At 37.8% G+C, this 21,923-nt stretch overlaps 3 protein-coding genes and 1 non-coding gene across 5 annotated transcripts; 3 read left to right on the top strand and 1 right to left on the bottom strand.

The window, feature by feature from the left end:
• The first annotated feature begins 560 nt into the window (after positions 1 to 560).
• On the top strand, positions 561 to 2,665 carry LOC111610088 (pulmonary surfactant-associated protein D-like). Its single transcript, XM_023342491.1, has 5 exons — positions 561 to 669; positions 988 to 1,166; positions 1,321 to 1,443; positions 1,701 to 1,766; positions 2,029 to 2,665. The coding sequence occupies exons 2-5, from the start codon at positions 1,010 to 1,012 to the stop codon at positions 2,409 to 2,411; spliced, it is 729 nt and encodes a 242-aa protein (XP_023198259.1). The 5' UTR covers positions 561 to 669; positions 988 to 1,009; the 3' UTR covers positions 2,412 to 2,665.
• A 3,832-nt stretch (positions 2,666 to 6,497) lies between these two features.
• LOC111610084 lies at positions 6,498 to 9,330 on the bottom strand. Its single transcript, XM_023342472.1, has 2 exons — positions 8,370 to 9,330; positions 6,498 to 7,107 (listed from the first exon to the last, which is right to left on the bottom strand). The coding sequence occupies exons 1-2, from the start codon at positions 9,285 to 9,287 to the stop codon at positions 6,781 to 6,783; spliced, it is 1,245 nt and encodes a 414-aa protein (XP_023198240.1). The 5' UTR covers positions 9,288 to 9,330; the 3' UTR covers positions 6,498 to 6,780.
• Positions 9,331 to 15,102: 5,772 nt separating this feature from the next.
• On the top strand, positions 15,103 to 19,885 carry LOC102222465 (pulmonary surfactant-associated protein D-like). Of its 2 annotated transcripts, none has more exons than XM_023342487.1 (7): positions 15,103 to 15,178; positions 15,491 to 15,629; positions 17,553 to 17,756; positions 17,914 to 18,072; positions 18,434 to 18,505; positions 18,925 to 18,987; positions 19,282 to 19,885. In XM_023342487.1, the coding sequence occupies exons 2-7, from the start codon at positions 15,509 to 15,511 to the stop codon at positions 19,662 to 19,664; spliced, it is 1,002 nt and encodes a 333-aa protein (XP_023198255.1). In that variant the 5' UTR covers positions 15,103 to 15,178; positions 15,491 to 15,508; the 3' UTR covers positions 19,665 to 19,885. The 2 variants fall into 2 exon arrangements, with proteins under 2 accessions (XP_023198255.1, XP_023198249.1); XM_023342481.1 differs by having other exon boundaries at positions 15,103 to 15,183.
• Positions 19,886 to 20,196: 311 nt separating this feature from the next.
• trnam-cau lies at positions 20,197 to 20,268 on the top strand. The gene has a single exon. It is a non-coding gene; the product is annotated as a tRNA-Met (tRNA).
• Positions 20,269 to 21,923: the final 1,655 nt, after the last annotated feature.

The following is a 21,923-nucleotide window of genomic DNA, read 5'->3' as shown; positions in this document are numbered from 1 at the left end:
AGTTTATTGTCAGCTTCTAATTTCGTATGAAATACATTGTTTCCATCAACGAGAGAAAGTCTTTCAGAAAGACTTTGACATTCTGCAGCCAGCAAGCTTTAGAGCTGCATGCTCGACCAGTCCGGAGGGAAACAACACGCAGAGGTACTTATGAATATTTACGTCATCAGGAATGTCATTGCTAATATCAACATTTGTTCCTGTGTACTTCACTAAGTTCCCAAAAGCATATGGTGTGATTTTGGTTTTCTATGTAATGCAATAAAATCTAAAAAGCTGAATCTGAGACCAAACCTACAAAGTGAAAACTGTGAGCCACTCCGGATAAAGGCTTCAAAATTCCATTTGGTTTGATGATTTTGCTAAATTTGTTAAGAACATGAAGCCATTCATCTTGTGACATGAATAACAATATTAAATATCTTAATGCTAAAAAAAAAAATCAGTAGAGAAGTCAACTTGTTTTTAGATGTGAAAACACTCTGAAGAATCACATTTGTCAGATTACAGAAACTCTCCGCTGGTCTTCTGTGAGTTGTTTATCATTCTTGACTAAGTATCATTTCCTCTGGGCTGGAGCTAAAATTTCTCACTCCAACATCTTCGTCCACATCATTAGATTTTTAAACGGCAAAGAAGCAACACCTTCTGGATTATCACAGTTTGACAGTGAGTTGTTTTTAATTTTGATCTTTTTTATCAGGCTTTCTTTGTCCTTTACTCATTGTGCAGGTTTTGTTTGACATTTTCATGCATGTTTAAAGCCTGGAATAATTGTACTTCTTGCCATATGTAATAGAAGAAATGCCAAACAGAATCTCATTTGCTGGTGGTTCTACGACACTTTCAAGCCTTTCTGACCTTTGTCTTGTGAACATGTTACAGAATGTAACTTGGCTAAATTGATAATATATCAATGATGTTTGATTTAGAAAGACATATCATAGAAATAAAATAAGAAAAATTAACAAAAGCTTTTTTCCACAGGATCCAACGATACGTTGAGAAGATGAGGGTTTGTTTTCTCTTCTGTATTTTCTGCCTGATGTTTCCCATGAGCAAAAGTGAGCAGATGGGTCCCCCTGGTGGTAATAGTGACAGAGGACCACCTGGACCACCTGGACCACCTGGACCACCTGGAGCACCAGGACCACCTGGAGCACCAGGTAGCTGCTCAAAAAAGGAAAGTTTCTCTAAAAACCCAAAGATAAAACAAAAACTACTTGGAGGACAGGAAAAATAAAAAAAAGATACCGTAGCCAAATTCTTCCTCCTAAACAACCTGAACAATAAACATTTCTTTATGTTTTTCGTACTGAGGGGCCATTGCACAAAGCGGACCACCTGGACCACCTGGACCAGCTGGAGCACCTGGAGCATATGGACCACGTGGACCACCTGGACTATATGGAATACCTGGACGCGCCTCCGTGTGTGATCGAAGTGATGAGTGTTTCCTGAAACTTAAATGAAGTTACATCTCCAGTAGTAGAACAGTATGAAGCTTCCCAGTTTTTAACAGACCAAATCACCCATTAAAACATCAAAATCCCTTATTATTCACTGCTATGCCATGTGAATTATTTGAGGAATTATATAGTGAATAACATATTACTGTAGAGGAGAGAAAACTAGTGGAAAATATTTCTGAACTGCAGTCAAATGATCTTTGGTAACCAAACTTGTTCTGTTTTATCCAGAGCTCTTTGATTCTTTCAGACGGGATGTTGAAGGACTGATGAAGATCACCGCTAAGCTGGACCTTGGTGGGTTTTCTATTCAATTCTGATCAGCCAATAATTCAACCAGCAAAAGATTTATTAGTTTCTGAGGATCTAATGTTTTCCTCCACGTCTGATTTTGAGTTATGCTTATTTTCCTTCCATGTATGATGAACATCTGAATAACTACATGCAGCAAAGTTAATAGAAGATCAAAAGAAGTGACTTGGAGGACAGTACCACGATTATTTCAAGTGTTTGAAACATTCTAATCTTTTACCTCAAATTTTCTGCATGTTTTTTCTAGCTTCAGGTTTTCACTTTGTGCGGAAGGTGGGTCAGAAATACTTTGTGTCCAACAAGGAGAGAGGATCTTTCCAGAAGGCTGCAGATTTCTGCCAGCAACGAGGCTTGGAGCTGGCTCTGCCCCAGAGTGAGGAGGAGAACCACATGCTGCTTCAGCTGATGGGTCAAGATGAGAAAAGAGCCTGGATCAACATCAACATGAGAAAGGCGGGAGGGAACTTCCTGTCCGACATGAAAAATCAACCTCTGACCTTTACCAAATGGGGAGAAAGCCAGCCGGATGAAAGCATTCAGGACAGCGGCTGCAGCATGGCAGCTGAGGACGGCACCTGGAGAGTGACAGCAGACTGTTCTCTGGACGCTGACATCATCTGTCAGCTGTAGGAAGATCATCCACCAGGCATGAAGCACCACCCGAAAGAAATCAGTTACTACAAAATGATTTATTGTTTGCTTTCTTTTTATCTTGTTGGGTCTTTTTTATTATTTTCAACCATTTCTTTACATAACCTGTATGTTCTTAAGCAACCAAAAGCCCAGCAAGCTGACCTGCAAAGTATGTTAGCTCAGACTATATATGCTCAAGTGCATAGCAATGGTAATACCTAACACTTGAACAAATAAACTAATAAACGAGCCAGATTGACAAATGTGTGGCATATGTGTTTGTCGCTAGAAGGAGACTGAGGGGAAGCTGAAGAAAGACTTTGACATTCTGCAGCCAGCAAGCTTTAGAGCTGCATGCTTGACCAGTCCGGAGGGAAACAACACGCAGAGGTACTTATAAATATTTACGTCATCAGGAATGTCATTGCTAATATCAACATTTGTTCCTGTGTACTTCACTAAGTTCTCAAAAGCATATGGTGTGATTTTGGTTTTCTATGTAATGCAATAAAATCTAAAAAGCTGAATCTGAGACCAAACCTACAAAGTGAAAACTGTGAGCCACTCCGGATAAAGGCTTCAAAATTCCATTTGGTTTGATGATTTTGCTAAATTTGTTAAGAACATGAAGCCATTCATGGATAACAATGAAAGCGAAAGTCATAGCATGAATAACAAAATAACAATGAATAACAACATTAAATATCTTAATGCTAAAAAAAGAAGTAAAGAAGTCAACTTGTTTTTAGAGTGTGAAAGCACTTTGTAGAATCACATTTGTCAGCTCACAGAAACTCTCCGCTGGTCTTCTGTGAGTTGTTTATCATTCTTGACTAAGTATCATTTCCTCTGGGCTGGAGCTAAAATTTCTGACTCCAAAATCTTCATCCACATAGTTTTAAACGGCAAAGCAGTGTTACAGGTCCCAAGTGTCAGGTCTTCTATAACAGTGATGACCATAATCTGAAAGATAATAAAACAGAAGTCTCATCCTCATCCTTCCTCCCCCTCGCTCTGTGCTATGCTGCAGCTAGCATAGCCTGTTGTGAATGCTCAGTCTAGTTAGCATAGCTACCAACGATGGCAGATAAACATTTTTCCTGTAATGATATGTTGTTTCTACCCATTAGCACATTTAGCAGTGAATGAATAAAGTTGATTGACAGCGCTAAGACCCTCCTCCTGGTTCTGATTGGTTGTTTTGGTCAGAACGTTGCATCATTTTAGCCAGAAATAGTAGTTCAGGGAGCAGATGGAGGAGATTGATTGTTTTCACAGATTGTCTGTCTCATAACAGACTGTCACAACATGGTGACAGTGTAACCCATGTTGAAATAGCCTCTTCATAAAAATAATAGTAAATTAGATAAATAGGAAATAAATAAATAGGAGAATAAATAGGGAATTAATCGATCTTAAAATTGTTAAATATATATATATATATATATATATATATATATATATATATATATATATAAAGAGCAACAATTAGAGACATTAAAATTGCTGTATTTTGATTTTTTGATATTTTAATTGATTAGAGAAACTGTATAAACCAGTTTTGCTTTGTCAGCGAACTCTCTTATTCTGAAGGGTTACATTTATGTATAATCCATGTGACTAGTTTCAGCCAATCGGGTTGCTGCGCTCTCTGACGTGAGAGAGAGAAGAAGCAGAGAGCGCAGAAGCAAACGGGATTCTCTGTAAGTTCAGTTTTCCTGTCTCTCTTGGAGAATATGCCAAAGTCTTTGGTGCCGTTTCTACAAAGATCTGTATGTTATTTCGGCAGAAGCCGAGAATCGTTTATCACTCTCCCATTTTATCTCCCATACATTCTCCTGTTGGCAAAATTTGTTTGAATCCTTTTCCTTGTAACAATAATAAGTCAATCAGATCCCTGTTTCTGAAGGACGTGACCTCTACTCCTGTGGTCGTTCATTATTGGAATCGCTTTCATATTACTGTGTCTTGGAAATTTATCTGGCTGCTCCCTAATCACTTTCTTCTCTCTAACAAGATAAAGGAAGTTTCTTTTAAACTCATTCACCGAATCTACCCCGTTAAAGTCTATTTAAAGAAATTCAATTCTAACATTGATGTGAACTGTTCCTTCTGTGTTGTTTGCCCAGAATCGGTCACTCATTTGTTCTGGTTGTGCCCTCATTCTAAAATATTTTGGCAACATTTTTGTAACTTTGTTGATTCCAAAATTTCAGCAGGCTTTCACTTATATTGGGAAAATGTCTTATTTGGATTTCAACAAAATGGAGGAATGAATGTAAAGAGTCTCCTTATCAATTTACTAATTATTAAGGCTAAATTTCACCTACATAAATGCAAATTTTTGAAGAAAAAAACCAAATTTTTTAGTTTTTTTGATCGAACTTAAACATTATTTATCAACCATTCATTCCTCCACTAATCAAAAAGCAGAATCAACAATACGGGCTTTTAATCAACTTGGAATTTTGGATTATCTTTTAAGTTAATGCACTGTGACATCTGGCACACATATCACAATTTGTGCTATTTCCTTTATACATATTTATATTTATTGTCGTTTTCTTATCTTCTTGCTTTATTTTATGCTCCCCCTGGTAAATTATTGTTATTATCTTCCTGAGATTTGTTCACAGTACATTTGTATTGTTGTTTATTACAATAAATAAAGTTTAAGAAAAAAAAAAAAAAAGAAGAAGCAAACGTACGGAGCCCCTAAGGGGACATGGAGAGGAAAAAAAAAGGAAAGAAATCCCGACTTATTATCCCGACTTATTATCCCGACTTATTATCTCGAGATCCCGCGACATTTCTGAAAAATCGCGAGTTACTTTTTTGGGGGGGAAAGGCATGTTTTTATGCGGTAAACGTGGGGGAGTGTGTCTACATTGATTATGGAGGACGACTTATATCATTTTCTGCGGTCCAGCGATGTCCCAGAGGAGGATATCATGCACATGCAAAGAGACAAGGTAAATATAATCGCAGAAAACATTGTTTGATAAATATCCGCTCAGTGGAAAAACTACGTTTGATAGCCTTAGCTAAGAACCGCTTTGTATTTTATCAAGAAAAACTTGTTTTATCTGTTAAAGTTTGACCACACATTCTACAATTTGTCTTCAAAAAAGGGGGTTACTATGGCAACGGCACAACAAATTATGCGACCCATAACTAGCAGCGATAGTGCTACACAAGAAGTCTTCGCATGGCTTTCTGAAATACAACTATTACTATATATATATATATATATATATATATATATATATATATATATATATATATATATATATATATATATATATATATATGTCTTTATTCTAATTATTTTTTTTATTTTTTATGTCTCCAGGTGGACAAGGCTGTGCTGTCTATAATGACAGACGAACAGATGACCAATTACATCACTTCATATGGTGACAGAATAGCAGTTCTGTCTTTTTGTCAGCAAAGTACACTTATTGCAGAAAAAGATACTCTTCTCCAGAACTTAAGAGATAAAATTGGAGCACGGAAAATGAGATCTAGGACCAAAAGAGCTGTTTTAATAGGTTACATAGCTGTTAATAGGATATTTTCACTAGAAACTAGACCAGAATTACTTGTTAAGATTTTGTTTTTCAATGTATGAAGAAGTGCTCCTTTGATTTTATCATATTCTAACCCCTTTTTTTGTAATTAAACAGAAATGTGTTCTCATTTTCTTTCAAGATGCTGTACTACAAGACCGATCTGTTGATGTAGCCTCTGTGCAATGTTGCTTTAAGCAGAGTTTGTTCTTTCAGTAAGGTTTACTGTTTAAGCTTTTAGATGTTTTTACAGATTTTTTAAAAAGTTCATAATTGTGTTTACAACCCGTATTAACTTCAGAGGCAAGAAATATGCATTTTGCTTTGTATCATGTTGATTGTTTCAAATACTTTTCCTTTCTTTATAGCATTTCAAATTTTAAAAAGTTAATTAATGCAACATTTATTTTAAAAATAGAATGGCAGGACAGAGTTTATCACTTAAAAGAAGCATTTTGTTTTGATCACAGAATTACATTTTCAGATAAATATTATTTATACTAAATACCCTTATTTTCCTTTTATGTTTATCTTTGTTTGACAAGTAAATATTTGCTTTCACAGAGTTTATTTTCATCTGAAACAGATCTTGCATATTTACAAAATGGTTAGAAGCAGTTGAATAAACTGGCAGTTCATGAAACTCAAATGAACAATACATTTCTTCATTGTCCCTTCTAGAGAACATAATGAAATACTTTTGAAAGAAAAGAAACACAGTTTGTTTACATCTGCATGCCATTCTAAGTGGGCTTGTAAAGGTGCTGAAAAATGTTCTTGCTTGCAGTCAGCACATTTTAAAGTGATGCAATGATTGCCTCTCTTAGATGCATATACAAGTTCAAAGCCTGGTAAGCGTCTGTGGGTAAGGTCAGATGGGACTCTGCCATAAGGATGTTGCAGAGGTCAAAGACATCTGGATCACATGGTTTGGTCAGTCGAGAAATGCACTCATTTTTGCATACTTCAACATGTTCCTCTTCAACAAGGCAAAGAAAGTCTCTTGTCCTGTAGAGCTCAGGTAATGCATACATCACATTGGGTCGACCACTGGGGACATTTCTGTTGTTTGATGGCCTGATGGAGTGTGCATTCCAAACCTGGGCAGTATCATCCAGCTCATCCTGTCACAAAGAACACATGAATATGAGAATCATACACACTCATCTGTCTTAAAATTAGTAAATTATAAGAGTCATAAATAGGGATAGGAATTCCTAAAAACTTTGCAATACCAATTTCATTGTGATTATTAATTATTGATTTTATTTTCATCAATTCTCAATGAGTTAGAGAATAAAGTCCTTAATTTAAAATTTGCACCATGTTGTATTCAATTCAAACAAAACTGAAGGTGGTTTAAAAAAGAAGAATCCTGCAGTTAGATTACAATTTTAACATGAAATTCAACTTTTTGCACATCAACAATGTTTGCGAACACAATTTTGCATGTTTCACATCTCAGGAAAAATCTTTCAAGACTTACAGTGTCTCCAGCTATGGTTAAACACATTATTATATGTGTATTGTTATTTAAACATCTGAGAAAGCTAAGCAACTTCAAGTATGCAAGATCAAATCATGGTCATACTGATTTATTTAGTCCACTGCTTAAACTAGTGGACTTAACACATAGCATTTATGTGTTAATGAAAATGATGTCTTGCTTACAGCTAAGGAAAATATAACATTTTAGATTAGAATATTACATCACACCAATAAAAACACTAAACTCCTGCTTTAAGGTTATTTTAAAGTGCTTTTAATTTGACAATACTCATCCCAAATTCTAATTTATTGAATATGACTGTACATATAACTGAGATTGAGACTATTCATACAGTACAGAGCTGATATTAAAACAATAACCTTGATATGGAAGCATCGAAACTTGCCTGGCAGAAGAGCCAGAGTCCATTCCTCCCCCAGTGACCCTCAGACCTCCCTGAGGATCACGGCTAAGCAACATGTCAAACACTTTACATTCAATAGTCATTTGCATGATGTGTGTTAATTTTTTGGGACTTTGGAAGGATTTGTTCCCTTTATTGTGATTCAAGCTTTGTTTGGGTCCTAGTCTTTTTTGTAGAATATAACCACACTTTGGAACCCATAATGTGTCCTCGGTCCAAAGTAGACTGATCTCGCTATTCTGTTGAGTTCTCCAGAGTTCTGGTATGACTTTATTATTTGATCTGAATGTCAAATGAACTACGTTGGGACTATTTGTTTGGAAACACAGCGGATGCGTGTGCGAGCACCGGCCACCGGCTCTTGCTGCAGTTAAGTTGCGCAGCATCCGCTGTGTTTAAAAACAAGTAATCCCTCTAGGATCTCAGTTTGCTATTATTATCCAAACATAAATAAATTATTAAGATTAACTCACCTGTATGATCCCCATGCAGCAAAACTGAAGAAGGTTTTTGTCTAAAAATCCACCATCAAAGTAACCGTTGTCTCTGATGTCTCCAAAAAGGGACAACCAGAACTCCACACACTGGTTACGAAGGAAACGCCACCAATATTCAATTCTTTGATTAGCTGTACTTGCTCCTTCCAGGTAACTGTCAAGGGTCTCGTTTGGTTCCGTTGGTACAAGGAAACGCTGGAAACTTCTCACATGGCCATTTTCGGTTCCAAGATCACCATGTACAACTCTAGGGCAGCCATTTAAACGCTGCACCGCTTCGATGTAATACCCCCCGATCACCTTTGGATTACTACTTGTTGTGTAAGCATTAAGCCAGATTATTTTTCTTGAAAACCCATCAATACTTGCGTTGATGCATATTCCATATGGTTTAAGTTTGTTGTAGGAGTCCATGTGCCAGATGAAGTTTGGTCCCTTTGAAAAGTAATTTCTCCGTCTGAGACGTCTTGCCTGCCTCAGTGCCACCCCTTGGGGATCCAATTCCTTCAACACAAAGCACACATCTTCTTTTCTCACACGAAGTCCATGCTCTCTGCATTTAGCGTACATCCATCGGTAACCGTGAAGCTGTCCAGAGGACTGTAGCTGGTTATTAATGAATTCTACCAAAACTGCCAAGTCGGAAAAGGACTTGCGCCGAATGAGTCCCCGCGCTCTGAAAACTCTCTTCAGATGTCTCTCACTAATACTAAATCCATGTCTGCTGTCAAGCACTGATTTAATGTGTTTATACTCAAGCCCAAGCTCGAAATAAAAATCTATATATCTACCCCATGGGTGGGTGTCCTCCATCACTGTGATTAGGTCGTTATGTACTGATGTCGGGATCTCGAGATAATAAGTCGGGATTTCTTTCCTTTTTTTTCTCTCCATGTCCCCTTAGGGGCTCCGTACAAACGGGATTGTGCTGGGGGAAAAAAAAAAAAAAAGAAAAAAAAAAGAGAGACTTTCTGTAGCATGTTCTTTTCAGCATGGAGGAATTTGGCTCTCTTACCATTCCGTATTTCAACCTCAGCATGACAATATCTCTCATCCCTGTGCTCCTGCTCCATTGTTTCTATTTCTTCTTTAAGTCCTAAAATGTCGATTTCATACTTCTGAACCATTTCCAGATTTATGTCTTTGACTTGCTCAAGCTCTTTCTGTTGTTGACAAAGTTGTTGGTGAAGAGCCTCCTTCTCAGCTTCTAGAACCGCACAAAATGTCTGATTCATCTTCACTACTTCAGCAAGAGCATCTTCATTGTCGCTTAGCTGCTTCCTTAATGACTCTGCTTGCCGTACAGAAGTTTGATAGTTGGTGTTAAGTTCCTGGTGTGAGTCGTTCATCTTCTTCAGCTCTTCCTGAAGATGCCTCTCCTTCTCTGCAGACGTCTTTCTCAGCAGTGCCCTGGCCTTTTTCAGTTCTGTACTCTGAGCTGTGTTTTCATCTTTCAGGATCTTAAAAAACTTCTTGTTTGTATTTGTTTTAGAGTTGGATGTTCTTTCCATTTCCAGCTCTTCCTGCAACGTCACCACCTGCTCTGACAGATTAACAATATCATTTTGAAGCTTAGCCAGGACTTCTTGGTATAAGGCCGTACTTTCCTGCAACTCTCTCTGTAAAAGTGCCTCTTTATCTTGGGAAGATCTTAGCTGATGTTGAAGGGCTTTATTTTCCAAGAGGAGCTCAGAGTGCAGGATGTCGTCGCTGGCATTGGATCCTTTTTTTGCCTCACTTCATTCGGCAACGTCATTTTCATTAAACTCGCGTTTTTCTATCTTGAGTTTCGCGTCATGCAGTTCTTTTTCCAAGTCGTTTGCTCTTTGGTGTTCCTCGTTGAATCTGGCTCTTTCTGCATCCAACAGAGTCTTTAGCCTGTTAATTTCCTCCTCAAAAGAATTACCGCTCTGGGTATCTTTGCCTTGAATCCAGGCGTCCTGATTTTGCTTGTTCTGCTGTTCATCTTTCTGGCAATGAGTTTCCTCTTCGAAGAATTCCTTCGTCTGAGTCTCCATTTTTCTCAAGAACCGTTTCGAAAATATGCTGCAAATGATCCAAACAGTGTTTTCTGTAGAAGCAGTCTCCACTCGACCTTGTGCTTTCTGACAAGCAAAAGAACCAATCCACTGAACTTTAAGTGAAGTTCTGTGGTATCATAGGATTGTCCATGGTAACCTTTGACAGTGGTCTAGAATTCTGCACCTTGTTTATTTTTTAAAAATGAATGAAAATGAATTAAGAGTTCCAACCATATTTTATACAAATAATGAAATGAAATCAAACAATCAAAAGTTTCTGTAAGCTAAGTTTAATGTTGTCTATGGTTAGTTTTGTTGTCCACATAGATGGCCCATGTGCAGCAAAACAGCCCCACAATGTGACGCTGCCACCACTGTACTCTGGTAAACAAGAGATCCTGGGTTCAAATCCTGGCAATACCTCCAAACGTAAAAGTCCTGAAAAGGGGAATAACTCAATAAATGAGCCACAGACATGTTCTTTCCTTTGCTATAGTGTGTATTGAAGGAGTTATTGTTGCGTACATGCAGACATATAGAACAATGACTCCAAAGTTAAAACAATAGCATGGTTTTCTTATAAACCGTGCAATTGTCAATAAGAGTTTCTTATCGTAGTACATGAAGGTAACAAATAACATATGCAAAATAATTCAATTTACTGTAATAACAAATCAGTAATTCTTGAGAAATGGGACAAAATGGGTTTAAATTTTCCCAATTTTTTAAAAATGTATTCCTCAAGCTTATGTGTGACAAATAATGTTTGGAAAGGTAAAGATGCCAAGGTGCAGGCTCCCAGTTGCAAAGTTTTTTTGAAAATTACATTTTTAATGGACCTGACCCAGAACTTTGTCATCACTATCAGACAAACATAAATCTAACATTATTTTGATGACCCTATTAGTGATATTTGTACTCAGTTTTACAGACAAATGCTTCTCAACAAACAAAAGAAATATTATTTAAAACTAAAAGGAGTTGACAGAAATGAATGTTGTGACAAACTAGTGAGTAAAAATAAATACTTGATACATGTGAAGTAATGCCCTTTATGTAAAATACATTAAAATGAATTAACTGCACATTTAAGTGAGATTTGTCAACACTATCACTGATAGAGTCAGGCTGTCGGTTAATAATAGTTTGTTTTAAACTATTATAATGTATTGAGTTCTGCTCCAGGACAAGGGATTTTAAAGGCACCACCCACCTACTACAATGTTTAAAATCAAGAATATTCAGGAAACACCAGGAAAACATACATTGTTGTGCTCACATGGCCCAGGTTAGTTTAGTCAGATATTTGAAAAAAAAAAAAAACATTTTGTGCATATTTTATTCAAATTTTGTGCTTTATCCAACCTGTTTTGTCCCTCTTCTCAAGAATCACTGAAATATTTCTGAATAACACATTTCCCAAAGCCCAAAAATATCTTTGCTCAACGATGCCTTAGTTTATTTCAGAAAATATATGCAACGTTCCTAATATGTTCAAAGGCTGTCTACAGCTAGGATATGATGCTAAGTTCACACATGGATTAGCATCGTCTGCTGGGAGCTACTGACTGACTGTGGTAAACTTTATCCTCCAACAAGAAGTATAAAAGTAGTTAGCAACAAAACGTATTCACAGGCTTTTTACAGTAAACCAGCTTACAACAATACTGGTAGGTTTATGAGTAAACTCATGAGTCATACCTAAAAAAGGGAATAATGCCATAACGGAAACCTTCTGTCCTCTGCTACAGAGGAAGTAGCTCTGTGCTCTTTTTAGGTCTGTCTAGCGCTAGACTCCCCCTGCTGGTCGCATTGGCTACTACACCTACTAAACTAAAATGACATTTAACCCAAACTGCTGGGAGACACATTATAAATGTAAACATTAATATTTAAGTCTGTAATGCGTACACTATGCAGATATGAGCAGAAAGAGTAAATATATCGACTTATGATGAACACATTTCAGTCCATCACATCAGGATTCGGCTTCTATTCTTACAAATGTTGCAAAAGTCTGTGACAGACCACAGCACATGTTCAAAAATAAAGGTTGAAGACATTAATTAATAAATCACTGAAAGATTCTTTCTCTCACTATGTTTGACATTTAGCAAATAGAAATAATTTTGGTAACTTTAACTAACCTCAAATAAGAGAAGTTTGCTCTAATTCACTTTCAGATAGAGAGACAAAAAAAACTGGTGTATTTCTTTTATGTATATAAATGTCTGGTTTCAACTGGAAGACCCCTCTGTTTTATTTACTTCCACATTTGCAGTTTTTATTTACATATTTTTTATTGGTCAGCTTTCATGGTAGCAAATAAAAAATAGCTAGTGTCTGGAACAACTGGTCAAGAAAATGACTAATTTTTGATGGCTGCAAGTCATCTTTTACATCAGAGCAAGGCTTTGAATACTTAAACATCTTTAGGAGTTACAGAAGAAAAAGAGTCACTTGAACCTGACCAGCTGCATGATTATGCAAGTTAAAGGCGCTTAAGACAACATTTAAATGGATAAAATGTTTTCTGATGCTAATGACCTACTTCACTCTTTCTCTCATACCATCATTTCTCCACTTGGCAGAAATGTCATAAATATTTAATCCCTGAGGTGTATCAAACACAGTACACATGCTTCAAAGCTTTTATTCCAGTTGCCATGGATTTATAGGGTAAATTAGGTTTCGGGTTCCTTTCAGGAGAATTTGACGTTATTTTAGAAACTGGACTGCTATTTAGAGTAAAAGGATTCTACCCATGCTTTAACACAGGGGCGCCCAAACTTTTTGAGACCAAGATCTACTTTTTCTCTCACCAGCCGGCTGAGATCTACCTCATGACACCAAGATATAAAAACTGTAAATTAAACTCTATTGACTTATTTTACATGCGAATATCCATCAGTTATAGCAGAAATATTAACCTTTTAAGGTCGACGCCCGCCCTGTGGCGGGCATGACGTCATGTTTCTGTGTGTGTTTTTTGCTCCAATGTGATAATAAATTTTGTCAAAATGAAACAAACACTGTAAAATCACAAAGTTTAGGATGTTCTGAAAATAATGATACCAAACAAGGTAAGGTAAATAGTTTTTATGGTGAAAATATAAGGGTAAATTCAAAATTAGACCAAAACGGCCATTTAGACCCAAGACTCCAAAGGGTTAAAGTGATAGAAAATCTAATGCAGTTTCTTCCTCAGTGGGATTCTGAGACTGGGAGGAGGTTACTGGTTTCTCAGTCACAAGCTGGTTGCAAACCTGAGGCCAGCAGGTGTCAGTCAGTTATGGTAGATCTGAACTTTGGTTTGATGGCGTCAATATGAGAAGCTACAGGCTGACAGGAGGAACCAAAGAGCTCTGTAAAGGTAAAACCACATCCTGTGAAGTTGGGCTATTTTTCCTCCGGCAGGATCCAGAGGTGTCACCTCAAACCAGATGTTGGACTGGAATTTATTTCAATGTCATTTGTGAATGTCAGCTCCTCAGTTTCAACAGTGGAGCAATACAGGTTGAAAAAGGTTATTATTTTGGAGAAAGTCTCATCAACATCAATATTTCCACTAAATAAGAGACAAAAATAAGTAGCATGTTTGCTAGAGGAAAAGCCTCTCAGATTCTGTGCTCAAAGCAAGATGCCAGAGAACACCAAACTAATAAATAAAAATATTAGACAATTAATTTAATTTCATATAAGGTAGGAGCCACTTGTTTGGTAAATAGTTCATGAAATATATCTGTCCTATTTGATGTTTGTTGTGAATGACGTATACTTGCCAACGAACGAGGTCATTAGTCCAAGTTTGACGTTTATCGAACATTTATCGACAGCGAGTTGTTTATTTTGATCTGTTTATTGTCTGTATTTTATTTTATCCTTTAATCACTGTGCGGTTTTTGGTTGGCATCATGTTTGTGCATGTTTAAAACATGGAGTAATTGTACTTTTTGCTAAATACGACTGAAGAAATCCCAAACCGAATCTCATTCGCTGCTGGTTCTACGACACTTTCCAGCCTCTCTGACCTCGGTCTTGTGAAGCAGTAGCAGAATGTAACTTACAGCAAACTTCTGGTTTAATTAGTCAATTATATTATTGTTAGGTGAATTGATCAAATATGAAGGTTGTTTTATTTAAAAAAAAAAAAAAAAACATTGAAAGAAAGTAAGAAAAATTAACCTACATTTTTTAACAGGATCCAACGCTACATTGAGAAGAAGAGGATTTGTTTTCTCTTCTGTATTTTCTGCCTGTTGGTTCCCATGAGCCGCAGTGAGCGGATGGTGCCCCCTGGTGGTAAAGGTGACAAAGTAGTTTCATATCTATCTGAAACTACTTTGTGCATTTTGCATTTAATACAAAATGGGAATGCAATAAAAATAGACAAATAGCCATAAAGTCCACTTTGTTTTCTTTTTATTTAATTGATTAAATAACCATTTGAAAGCTGCATTTCGGGGTCTTTTCCGGGCTCGCGGGTTCCGCGCCCTTTGCTGAATGTTTTTTCTCGCTGAGTTTTGTGTTTATCAAATTAGGAAATCAGCAAAAATGGAACAGTAGAAAATATAGAGCCTGACATCACCCAGCCCCAAAATGAAACAAAAAGGAGAAAATGGTAGAAAAAGTCCCACAGAATGAGATCACCATTTTTTTTTTCTCGGTTTCTTCCTTCTTTATATCAGCTCAATCTTTGCCTCGGTCATTATTCTTTGGAGGGACTGCGTGGCAGCATAACCAGCATATCGCGCTTCTGACACAGTAAGGTATTTTATTCTGATTTCTATGTGTTTTCACTTATTATTCATTATTTTTTAACAAATGTTCTGTTTCAACATACAACAGAACAACTGTGTTGTATATTGTCGCTAAAATGTAAAGCAGGTTCAGATTTTGAAACAACAGTACGTGTGGGCTCTTGGTAAGATTGCAACCAGGTCCATTAGCGCGCGGCTCGCTTTATTCTCGATCATTTCAAATGAGTTTTCAGATTGGAGTTGTCAGAAAATAACACATGAGACGTACACATTGACGCACGCTTGAAGTCTGAGCTGTGTTTTCTCTCCATTTCAGTTCTTCAAGCCCGACAAGATGAGGCTCCCCGTCTTACTTGGCATCGTTTTGCTGGTGACAGACGTCGGCTATTGCCAGAATCCATGCGTTCCTCCGGATTGCAACAGACCTCCGGTACCAGGGCCGATGGGACTTCCAGGTGAATGGCAAAACCTTCCTTGTAAAGACCACGTCTGTAAAATATGTCCGAAAATACAGAATTGTAGATAAAAGTAATGTCAGTTTAACAAGAAGGCATTCTAATTACTTTAGAAAGAGAAAAAGGAAGAGAAACTCCATCTTCCATGTTACTGGGAGGTTCTTTGCACAGAATGATGAGTCAGGAAATCCTCCAGACAGGATTGGGAGCGTGATGTGGTTTATGACGCATTTTACTAGAACGACCGACAGTTTCTGAACTTCACACTCATCTCTACTCTATAAAGACGACTGTAAGTAGAAACGACGCAGAGATTCGAAAACCTGTCTAAAATCAATGCTTCTTTGTGCAGCGCCACTACAGGTGAGTCGTACCCCCCAAAGGTATCTCAGCGCCCCCTTTTGTAAAAATATCCGCCAGCGCCCCCTGCCGACCTCTGAACGCCCCCCCGGGGGGTTGTACCGCCCCCGCTGAGAAACGCTATGTTATGGCCTACTTTGCATTTCTTTTAAATCGGCTTCAGTACAAAGAGTTTATCATATAAAAATATGAAAAATAGTTCAACTTGAAATGCACATGTTAACCTTTTAAAGGCCACTGAACTCACATATTGCTACAGTATCTAGCTAAAGCTAAGGCAAAAGCAACATACAAGAAACATTAAAGGTTGAACATTTTTGATGTCTTAAATGGAGAAACGGTAAAGCCGTCTGGTTTAAAAAATATATAAAAATAAAACAAATTATTCATATCACAGTTTTTGTCCTAAGGTGCATTCACACCAGCCCTGTTTAGTTTACTTTAATTAAACCCTGGTCTGTTTGCCTAAGTTCGTTTGGGGGAAATGTGAATGCACAATCAAACTGATGCAGACCAGAAAAACGAACTCTGGTCCGTATAAAACCTCAGTCTTGGTTCTTTGAAGTGAACTCTGGCGCGGTTCAAATGCACATGTGAATGCCAGAGACCGATCCAAAAGAAGGAAGTGGACTATAGCGCAGGGCATTCTGGGTAAATACAACCAAAACAAATGCAAGAGTCTAAAGCGAGATGGGAAAATGGTTCATGGCCTTTTACTAAAGACAAAGGAGAAATCCTAAAACAAGCTCAAATCGGACGCCTCTTCGTTTTTGTTCACATTTTATGAAGAAGGAAGTTGCGCTCGTGTCTTCTTCAGTTGTTTTCGTGTCATTTTCTTTCAGTGGTTCTTGGTGCAGCGCCACCACAGGTGAGGAGGGGAATAGATGGTTCTGTTTGGTTCATTTGACCCAGTGCAGTGTTGCAGTTCTGGTTCCCAATCGAACCCGACTGTCAGGTGTGAAAACGCTCATAGGGAATAGTCAGTTTTACACTAATTTAAGAAATGTAGACAAAAGTTCTAAAATAAGCAGAAAATATCTGGAATATTTGAACTTTTTTTTTTTTATCAGCTAAGGTAAAAAAAATGAAAAAAGAACATCCTTAGTATCTCTAAAAACCAGACAGGGTCTGCATCTGTCCAATGAAGAAGTTTAGTTTACATTTTTTCTTTGTTCACATCTCTTATCTCACTAGAAATGATGTTGTTAGTGATGTTGGTTATTTTATTACAGTTTGTGTGCTTAAAGGGAATCTAATAAATGTAAAAGAAAAAGTACAGTCTTCCTGAGGGAAACATTAAATTGTGCTGCCCGAGCGTAGAAACCTTCTTCCATCTGCATCTTGACGGCTAGGCAGTAATCCTACAGCGGCATTACTATATCCATGGTTTTTGTTCGAATTGAACAGATATTTTCTCAAAGGAGCAAAAAAAAAAAGAAAATATACCAGTTTAGAAAGAATAATGGGAGCAGTGCATCTGAAGCATTTTGTAGACATATAAAGTGTTAATTCATTGTAGGGTTTTTTGTTCAGTTTTTTTCCTCCCCTTTTATTCCCATTCAGGACTACCAGGACCTGATGGAAAACCTGGACTACCAGGACTTCCTGGAAAACCTGGACTACCAGGATTTGATGGAAAACCTGGACTACCAGGACCTGATGGAAAACCTGGACGACCAGGATTTGATGGAAAACCTGGACTGGCAGGACTTTGTGGACCAGTAGGACCACCAGGACCACCAGGACCACCAGGATTATCTCTCCTAGGTACGTTTTGTTTTTCTGGTGACATCTATAGAGTTTTTTTTTTACCAGTGAATGCCTGGCTGTTGTAATTCTGTGTTCTTCCGATAACCCAAGTTTTACTCTGTCGTGTCCTTTTTTGCCCCTGCTTTTTGTTTTGCTGTTGTTGTTTTTGACCCAGGACCAGTGGGACGACCCGGCCTACCGGGGCCACCTGGATCAATGGGTTCAATGGGGCCACGAGGATCAGTTGGACCACCAGGACCGACAGGAAAAACAGGATGGGACGGACCAGCAGGACCAGCAGGACCACCAGGAGTGCCTGGAGTGTCTAAAATAGGTATGAAACAGGCCAAGGCTGTTCCTCGTGTCATCATAAACCATAAGTTACTAGAACTTGTTTAGACGGTTCTAAGCTCAACAAATCTGGGTTTGAAACAGCCGCCCAAAATGCCCAAGTGCCATTTGGTAGGGTAAGGCATCTGTCTTTATTAGAAATATTTTCACTCGAGACAAAATCACATTTAGTTTAATTTCCCTTTGGGATCAAAAACATACGTTTGAATTTGAATTAAAGTCTGTAAATATTGCTGCTGGAATGGCTGGAGAAGCTGACCAATATTTCCCCTTACTGTTTGTTGGCGATAATGACGCTAGTTGTGTTATTTTTGTTTTGTTTTATTTGTACGGTCCATTTGAAGGGCCACCGGGACCAGCTGGACCACCTGGGAAAACGGGCCCGGCTGGATCACAAGGGCCACCCGGAGAGCCAGGTTTCACACATTTTGTTTTGTTTTGCAGTCTGCTTTTAATTCTTTGTGCTAGGAACGCCTTCCACAAAAAGACATCAAATACACCAGTAAGACCCAAACTGTGTAAACACCTGTCAGATTTAGCAGTAATATTTTAACTACGGCAAAATGTTTCTCCTGATTGGATTAAAAAAAAAAACTCAATATTTTTGGAGTGGCCCAGTCAGAGTCTCAACATGATTCTGATGGAGAGTTCGATCGCTGAAGTGCTAATAAAGATTTTTCTGTTCATTAATAATAAATAGAAATTAATTTCAAACATCCACCTCCTAGTAATATACTGTATATATATAAAACAGAAAAATCATCATCTTCTCAACTGTTTTATTACCTTTTGAGAGGTATAAAAATAAAATAATCTGTAATCTGTTTTGATCTAGGTGTTAGCTGCAGTTGTCCTGACATCAAGGCCATAGAGCAGCAACTGACCAAGTTACAGCTGGGTAAGTATCATTAGTATTAAGATCTACTGTAATGCATTTTGGAGCCGTGTTGATTTCATTAGAACTCATTAAATTGAATCAAGTCATACATTAAGCCATTTATATTAAAATAACTCAAGAATAAAAAGGGTTATAGTCTTAAAATGTTTAATCAGAGGATGAGCAGCCTATTTAAGTTTAGGTGTTTTCAATAAAATACTAAATCTACTTTTGCCTCTTGCTCCTGTTTTATTTGTTTCATCCTTTGGCATTTGGATGTTAAAACTGTAAAAAAAAAGTGTTTCTTTCCTTTAGCTATAACTTACAGCTTCGTCCGAAGGGTCGGCGAGAAATACTTTGTGTCCTACAAGGAGAGGGAACCTTTCGAGAAGGCAGCGAAGTTCTGCTCCCAGCGAGGGTTGGAGTTGGCTCTACCTCAGAGCGAAGAGGAAAACAACGCACTGGCTGAAGTGTTCGACGACGCATACCAAACCGTCTGGATCAACGTCAACAAGAACAAAGCACAGGGGGATTTCACTCTCGATGCCAATAATCGACCTCTGACCTTTGCCAAATGGGGAGACGGGCAGCCAGATGCGTCCGTCCAGGATGTGGGCTGCACCATGGTGTCAAGGAACGGCTTCTGGAAAGTGACGAAGGAATGCTTCCTGAATGCTTACGTTGTCTGTCAGTTCTAACGGGTTTGAGTGTTTCAACGAATACTTCACTCTGGGTTTTAACAATCAACTATGTCATCGACATCTAGTTTGTGTTTAGTTTTGCTAGCTCTGTGGATGCTATAGAAACAGGAAGTGTCAAACAAACTTGCTTTATTTTACATATTTTCTAATGGAAATTGACTAAATTGGCTAATGTCATGAAATAAAGACTATAAAGAATAAATAAAGTCGATATTAAATGTTGTTTTGTTATTATTATGATCAATATCGTAGACACACACACACGCACACGGGCCATCCGAAGTGCGACGTCAAGTATCCGTTAGGTCACGTTGTCACGAGTGGGTGAGGAGTGTGAAACCTGCTCGCCAAATCCGGAGAGAATGTCTGTGGAATATCGTGTAAACTAACTTTATGGTTGTATTTTATGCTTTGAGCATTTCCACACAGACTGCAAGGTATTATCTCTTAATCTAAGTAGAAATACGAACTCGTGTACGGTTCGGGTGGCTGATGTATATTATAGACATTTCGGATCTTCTCTGGCGGAAGCAGAGTGGCGCAGCGGAAGCGTGCTGGGCCCATAACCCAGAGGTCGATGGATCGAAACCATCCTCTGCTAACTTTTTTTTTTTTTTTTTTAAATTTTACATATCTTCTTTCCTCTAAAAGAAAGCAAATAACCCATGGCAGCGTATACAGGTTGCCTTTTTAGCTATATAACCAGCTGATACAGATCGATAAATTGCCACCAACTAAAATCCCCTCCTATAGAGCCTGGAAATTAGTCATCATTTAAATGTACAGCATGTTTCATTCTTACTTTACTGCTTGGAAAAAAAATGAGTCACAAAAGAAGAAGTGAAATAACGATCCGAAGGAAGAGTTTATCAGGATAATGTTACAATGACAGAAAGAGAAACGGGGGCATGGCTCCCTCTGCTGGCCAACCTAGTCCTGCTGCCTTTACAAAGGACGGGGATTCCTTAACTTATTGAAAGGGCCCTTAAAGAAGGCCCTTTAAATGAGGGGCCCTTATTGAAAAAAAAACTTTAAAGGCCCGTTTTTTGCTTTATAAACAGCAATCTTCTCTTTGACAAAGAAACAGTGTTGTGGAGTAACAAGTTCAGGTTAGCTCTGAAGCACACAGCGCTAACCTGAACTTTTAAACAAAAGTTCATACTTACTCTCCTTGTGTCCATTTGTAGCACAGTCACATGTTTTACTTCCTCCCTCTTAATTCCAGTTGACTGCGCAGTAAGCCAGCAGCCGGTGAGGCTTGAAACCCATTTTTAAAGCAACAGCATTCTTTTAGCCCGGACAAGAAAATTGTTCATTTGTACATCCATCCTAATGTCAAACGAGACCAAATGCAAATAGCTGGATTTCTGATTTAGGAATAATCAGGATTAAGAAAAACAAAAACATCATATGTTTTCATGGGTTGCTACTTGTTTGAGTCTTTTCGTCATTTTTGATCCATTTGAATTGTAGTTTTCAGTTTCTATTTCCATATTAAACCATCAGAGATCATTTAAGCTGAGCAGCCTATAATTTCCCCCTCTTAGATTAACTTTTTGATCAAAATGTATTAAACAATCCATTTTACCCCAGATTTTTAAAAAGAAACAACCTCTAATCAGCTGGGACATTTGTTTATTTGTACAGCACATTTCGACAAGAAGGCAGTTCAAAGTGCTTTCCACCATAAAAACAAAATACACCCACCAATTATGAAACAAGCAATAAATATTACATTTTATCAAATGCCATCATCAGAACCATGACGACACATCAAATAGGTTGGTCAATGTTGCAGTTATTATGAATTACAGGCAACATGGGAGTTTTTAGCTCTGATTTAAAGAAACTCAGCGTTTCAGCATCTTTGCAGTTTTCTGGAAGTCTGTTCCAGATTTGTGGTGCGTAGAAGCTGAATGCTGCTTCTCCATGTTGTGTTGGTTGTCTATACTCAGTTATATTGCTCCACCAAAAACAGTGAACAATCTGGTTAGTAATGCTGAACGTCTGTGGAGTTGAATTTTACGAACACGACGCGAGACGTTTACCTTGTTCTTATTTGTTATCTGGAAATTATTTAGCTTGTTGTTAGGGAATATTAGCCTGTGACCTTTGGTTTAGCCATCATTTTTAATGATTCTTAATGACTTATTTCAGTTCTTTTTTAAATTTTCTGGCAAACATTTTTACCTTATAGAAAAAAAAAACATTCACAAGCATAGCACATCTACAAACCTAATATGACGTGTTAGGAAG

Source organism: Xiphophorus maculatus, chromosome 2 (assembly GCF_002775205.1).
Source record: "Xiphophorus maculatus strain JP 163 A chromosome 2, X_maculatus-5.0-male, whole genome shotgun sequence".
Taxonomy (NCBI): Eukaryota; Metazoa; Chordata; class Actinopteri; order Cyprinodontiformes; family Poeciliidae; genus Xiphophorus; species Xiphophorus maculatus.
Note: the sequence above shows the minus strand (reverse complement) of the source record. Positions and strands in the feature narration are given on the sequence as shown.

What these genes read in the sequence shown, in the direction of transcription:
- LOC111610088 (XM_023342491.1), top strand. Translation starts at nt 1,010, where the DNA reads ATGAGGGTTTGTTTTCTCTTCTGTATTTTCTGCCTGATGTTTCCCATG. An exon ending in CGCCTCCGTGTGTGATCGAA is followed by an intron (nt 1,444 to 1,700) that starts GTGATGAGTGTT and finishes TGTTTTATCCAG; the next exon opens with AGCTCTTTGATTCTTTCAGA. An exon ending in CACCGCTAAGCTGGACCTTG is followed by an intron (nt 1,767 to 2,028) that starts GTGGGTTTTCTA and finishes TGTTTTTTCTAG; the next exon opens with CTTCAGGTTTTCACTTTGTG.
- LOC111610084 (XM_023342472.1), bottom strand. Translation starts at nt 9,287, where the DNA reads ATGGAGAGAAAAAAAAGGAAAGAAATCCCGACTTATTATCTCGAGATC. An exon ending in GCTGCATGGGGATCATACAG is followed by an intron (nt 7,108 to 8,369) that starts GTGAGTTAATCT and finishes TCTTTGTGACAG; the next exon opens with GATGAGCTGGATGATACTGC.
- LOC102222465 (XM_023342487.1), top strand. Translation starts at nt 15,509, where the DNA reads ATGAGGCTCCCCGTCTTACTTGGCATCGTTTTGCTGGTGACAGACGTC. An exon ending in ACCAGGATTATCTCTCCTAG is followed by an intron (nt 17,757 to 17,913) that starts GTACGTTTTGTT and finishes TTTTTGACCCAG; the next exon opens with GACCAGTGGGACGACCCGGC. An exon ending in GCCTGGAGTGTCTAAAATAG is followed by an intron (nt 18,073 to 18,433) that starts GTATGAAACAGG and finishes GTCCATTTGAAG; the next exon opens with GGCCACCGGGACCAGCTGGA.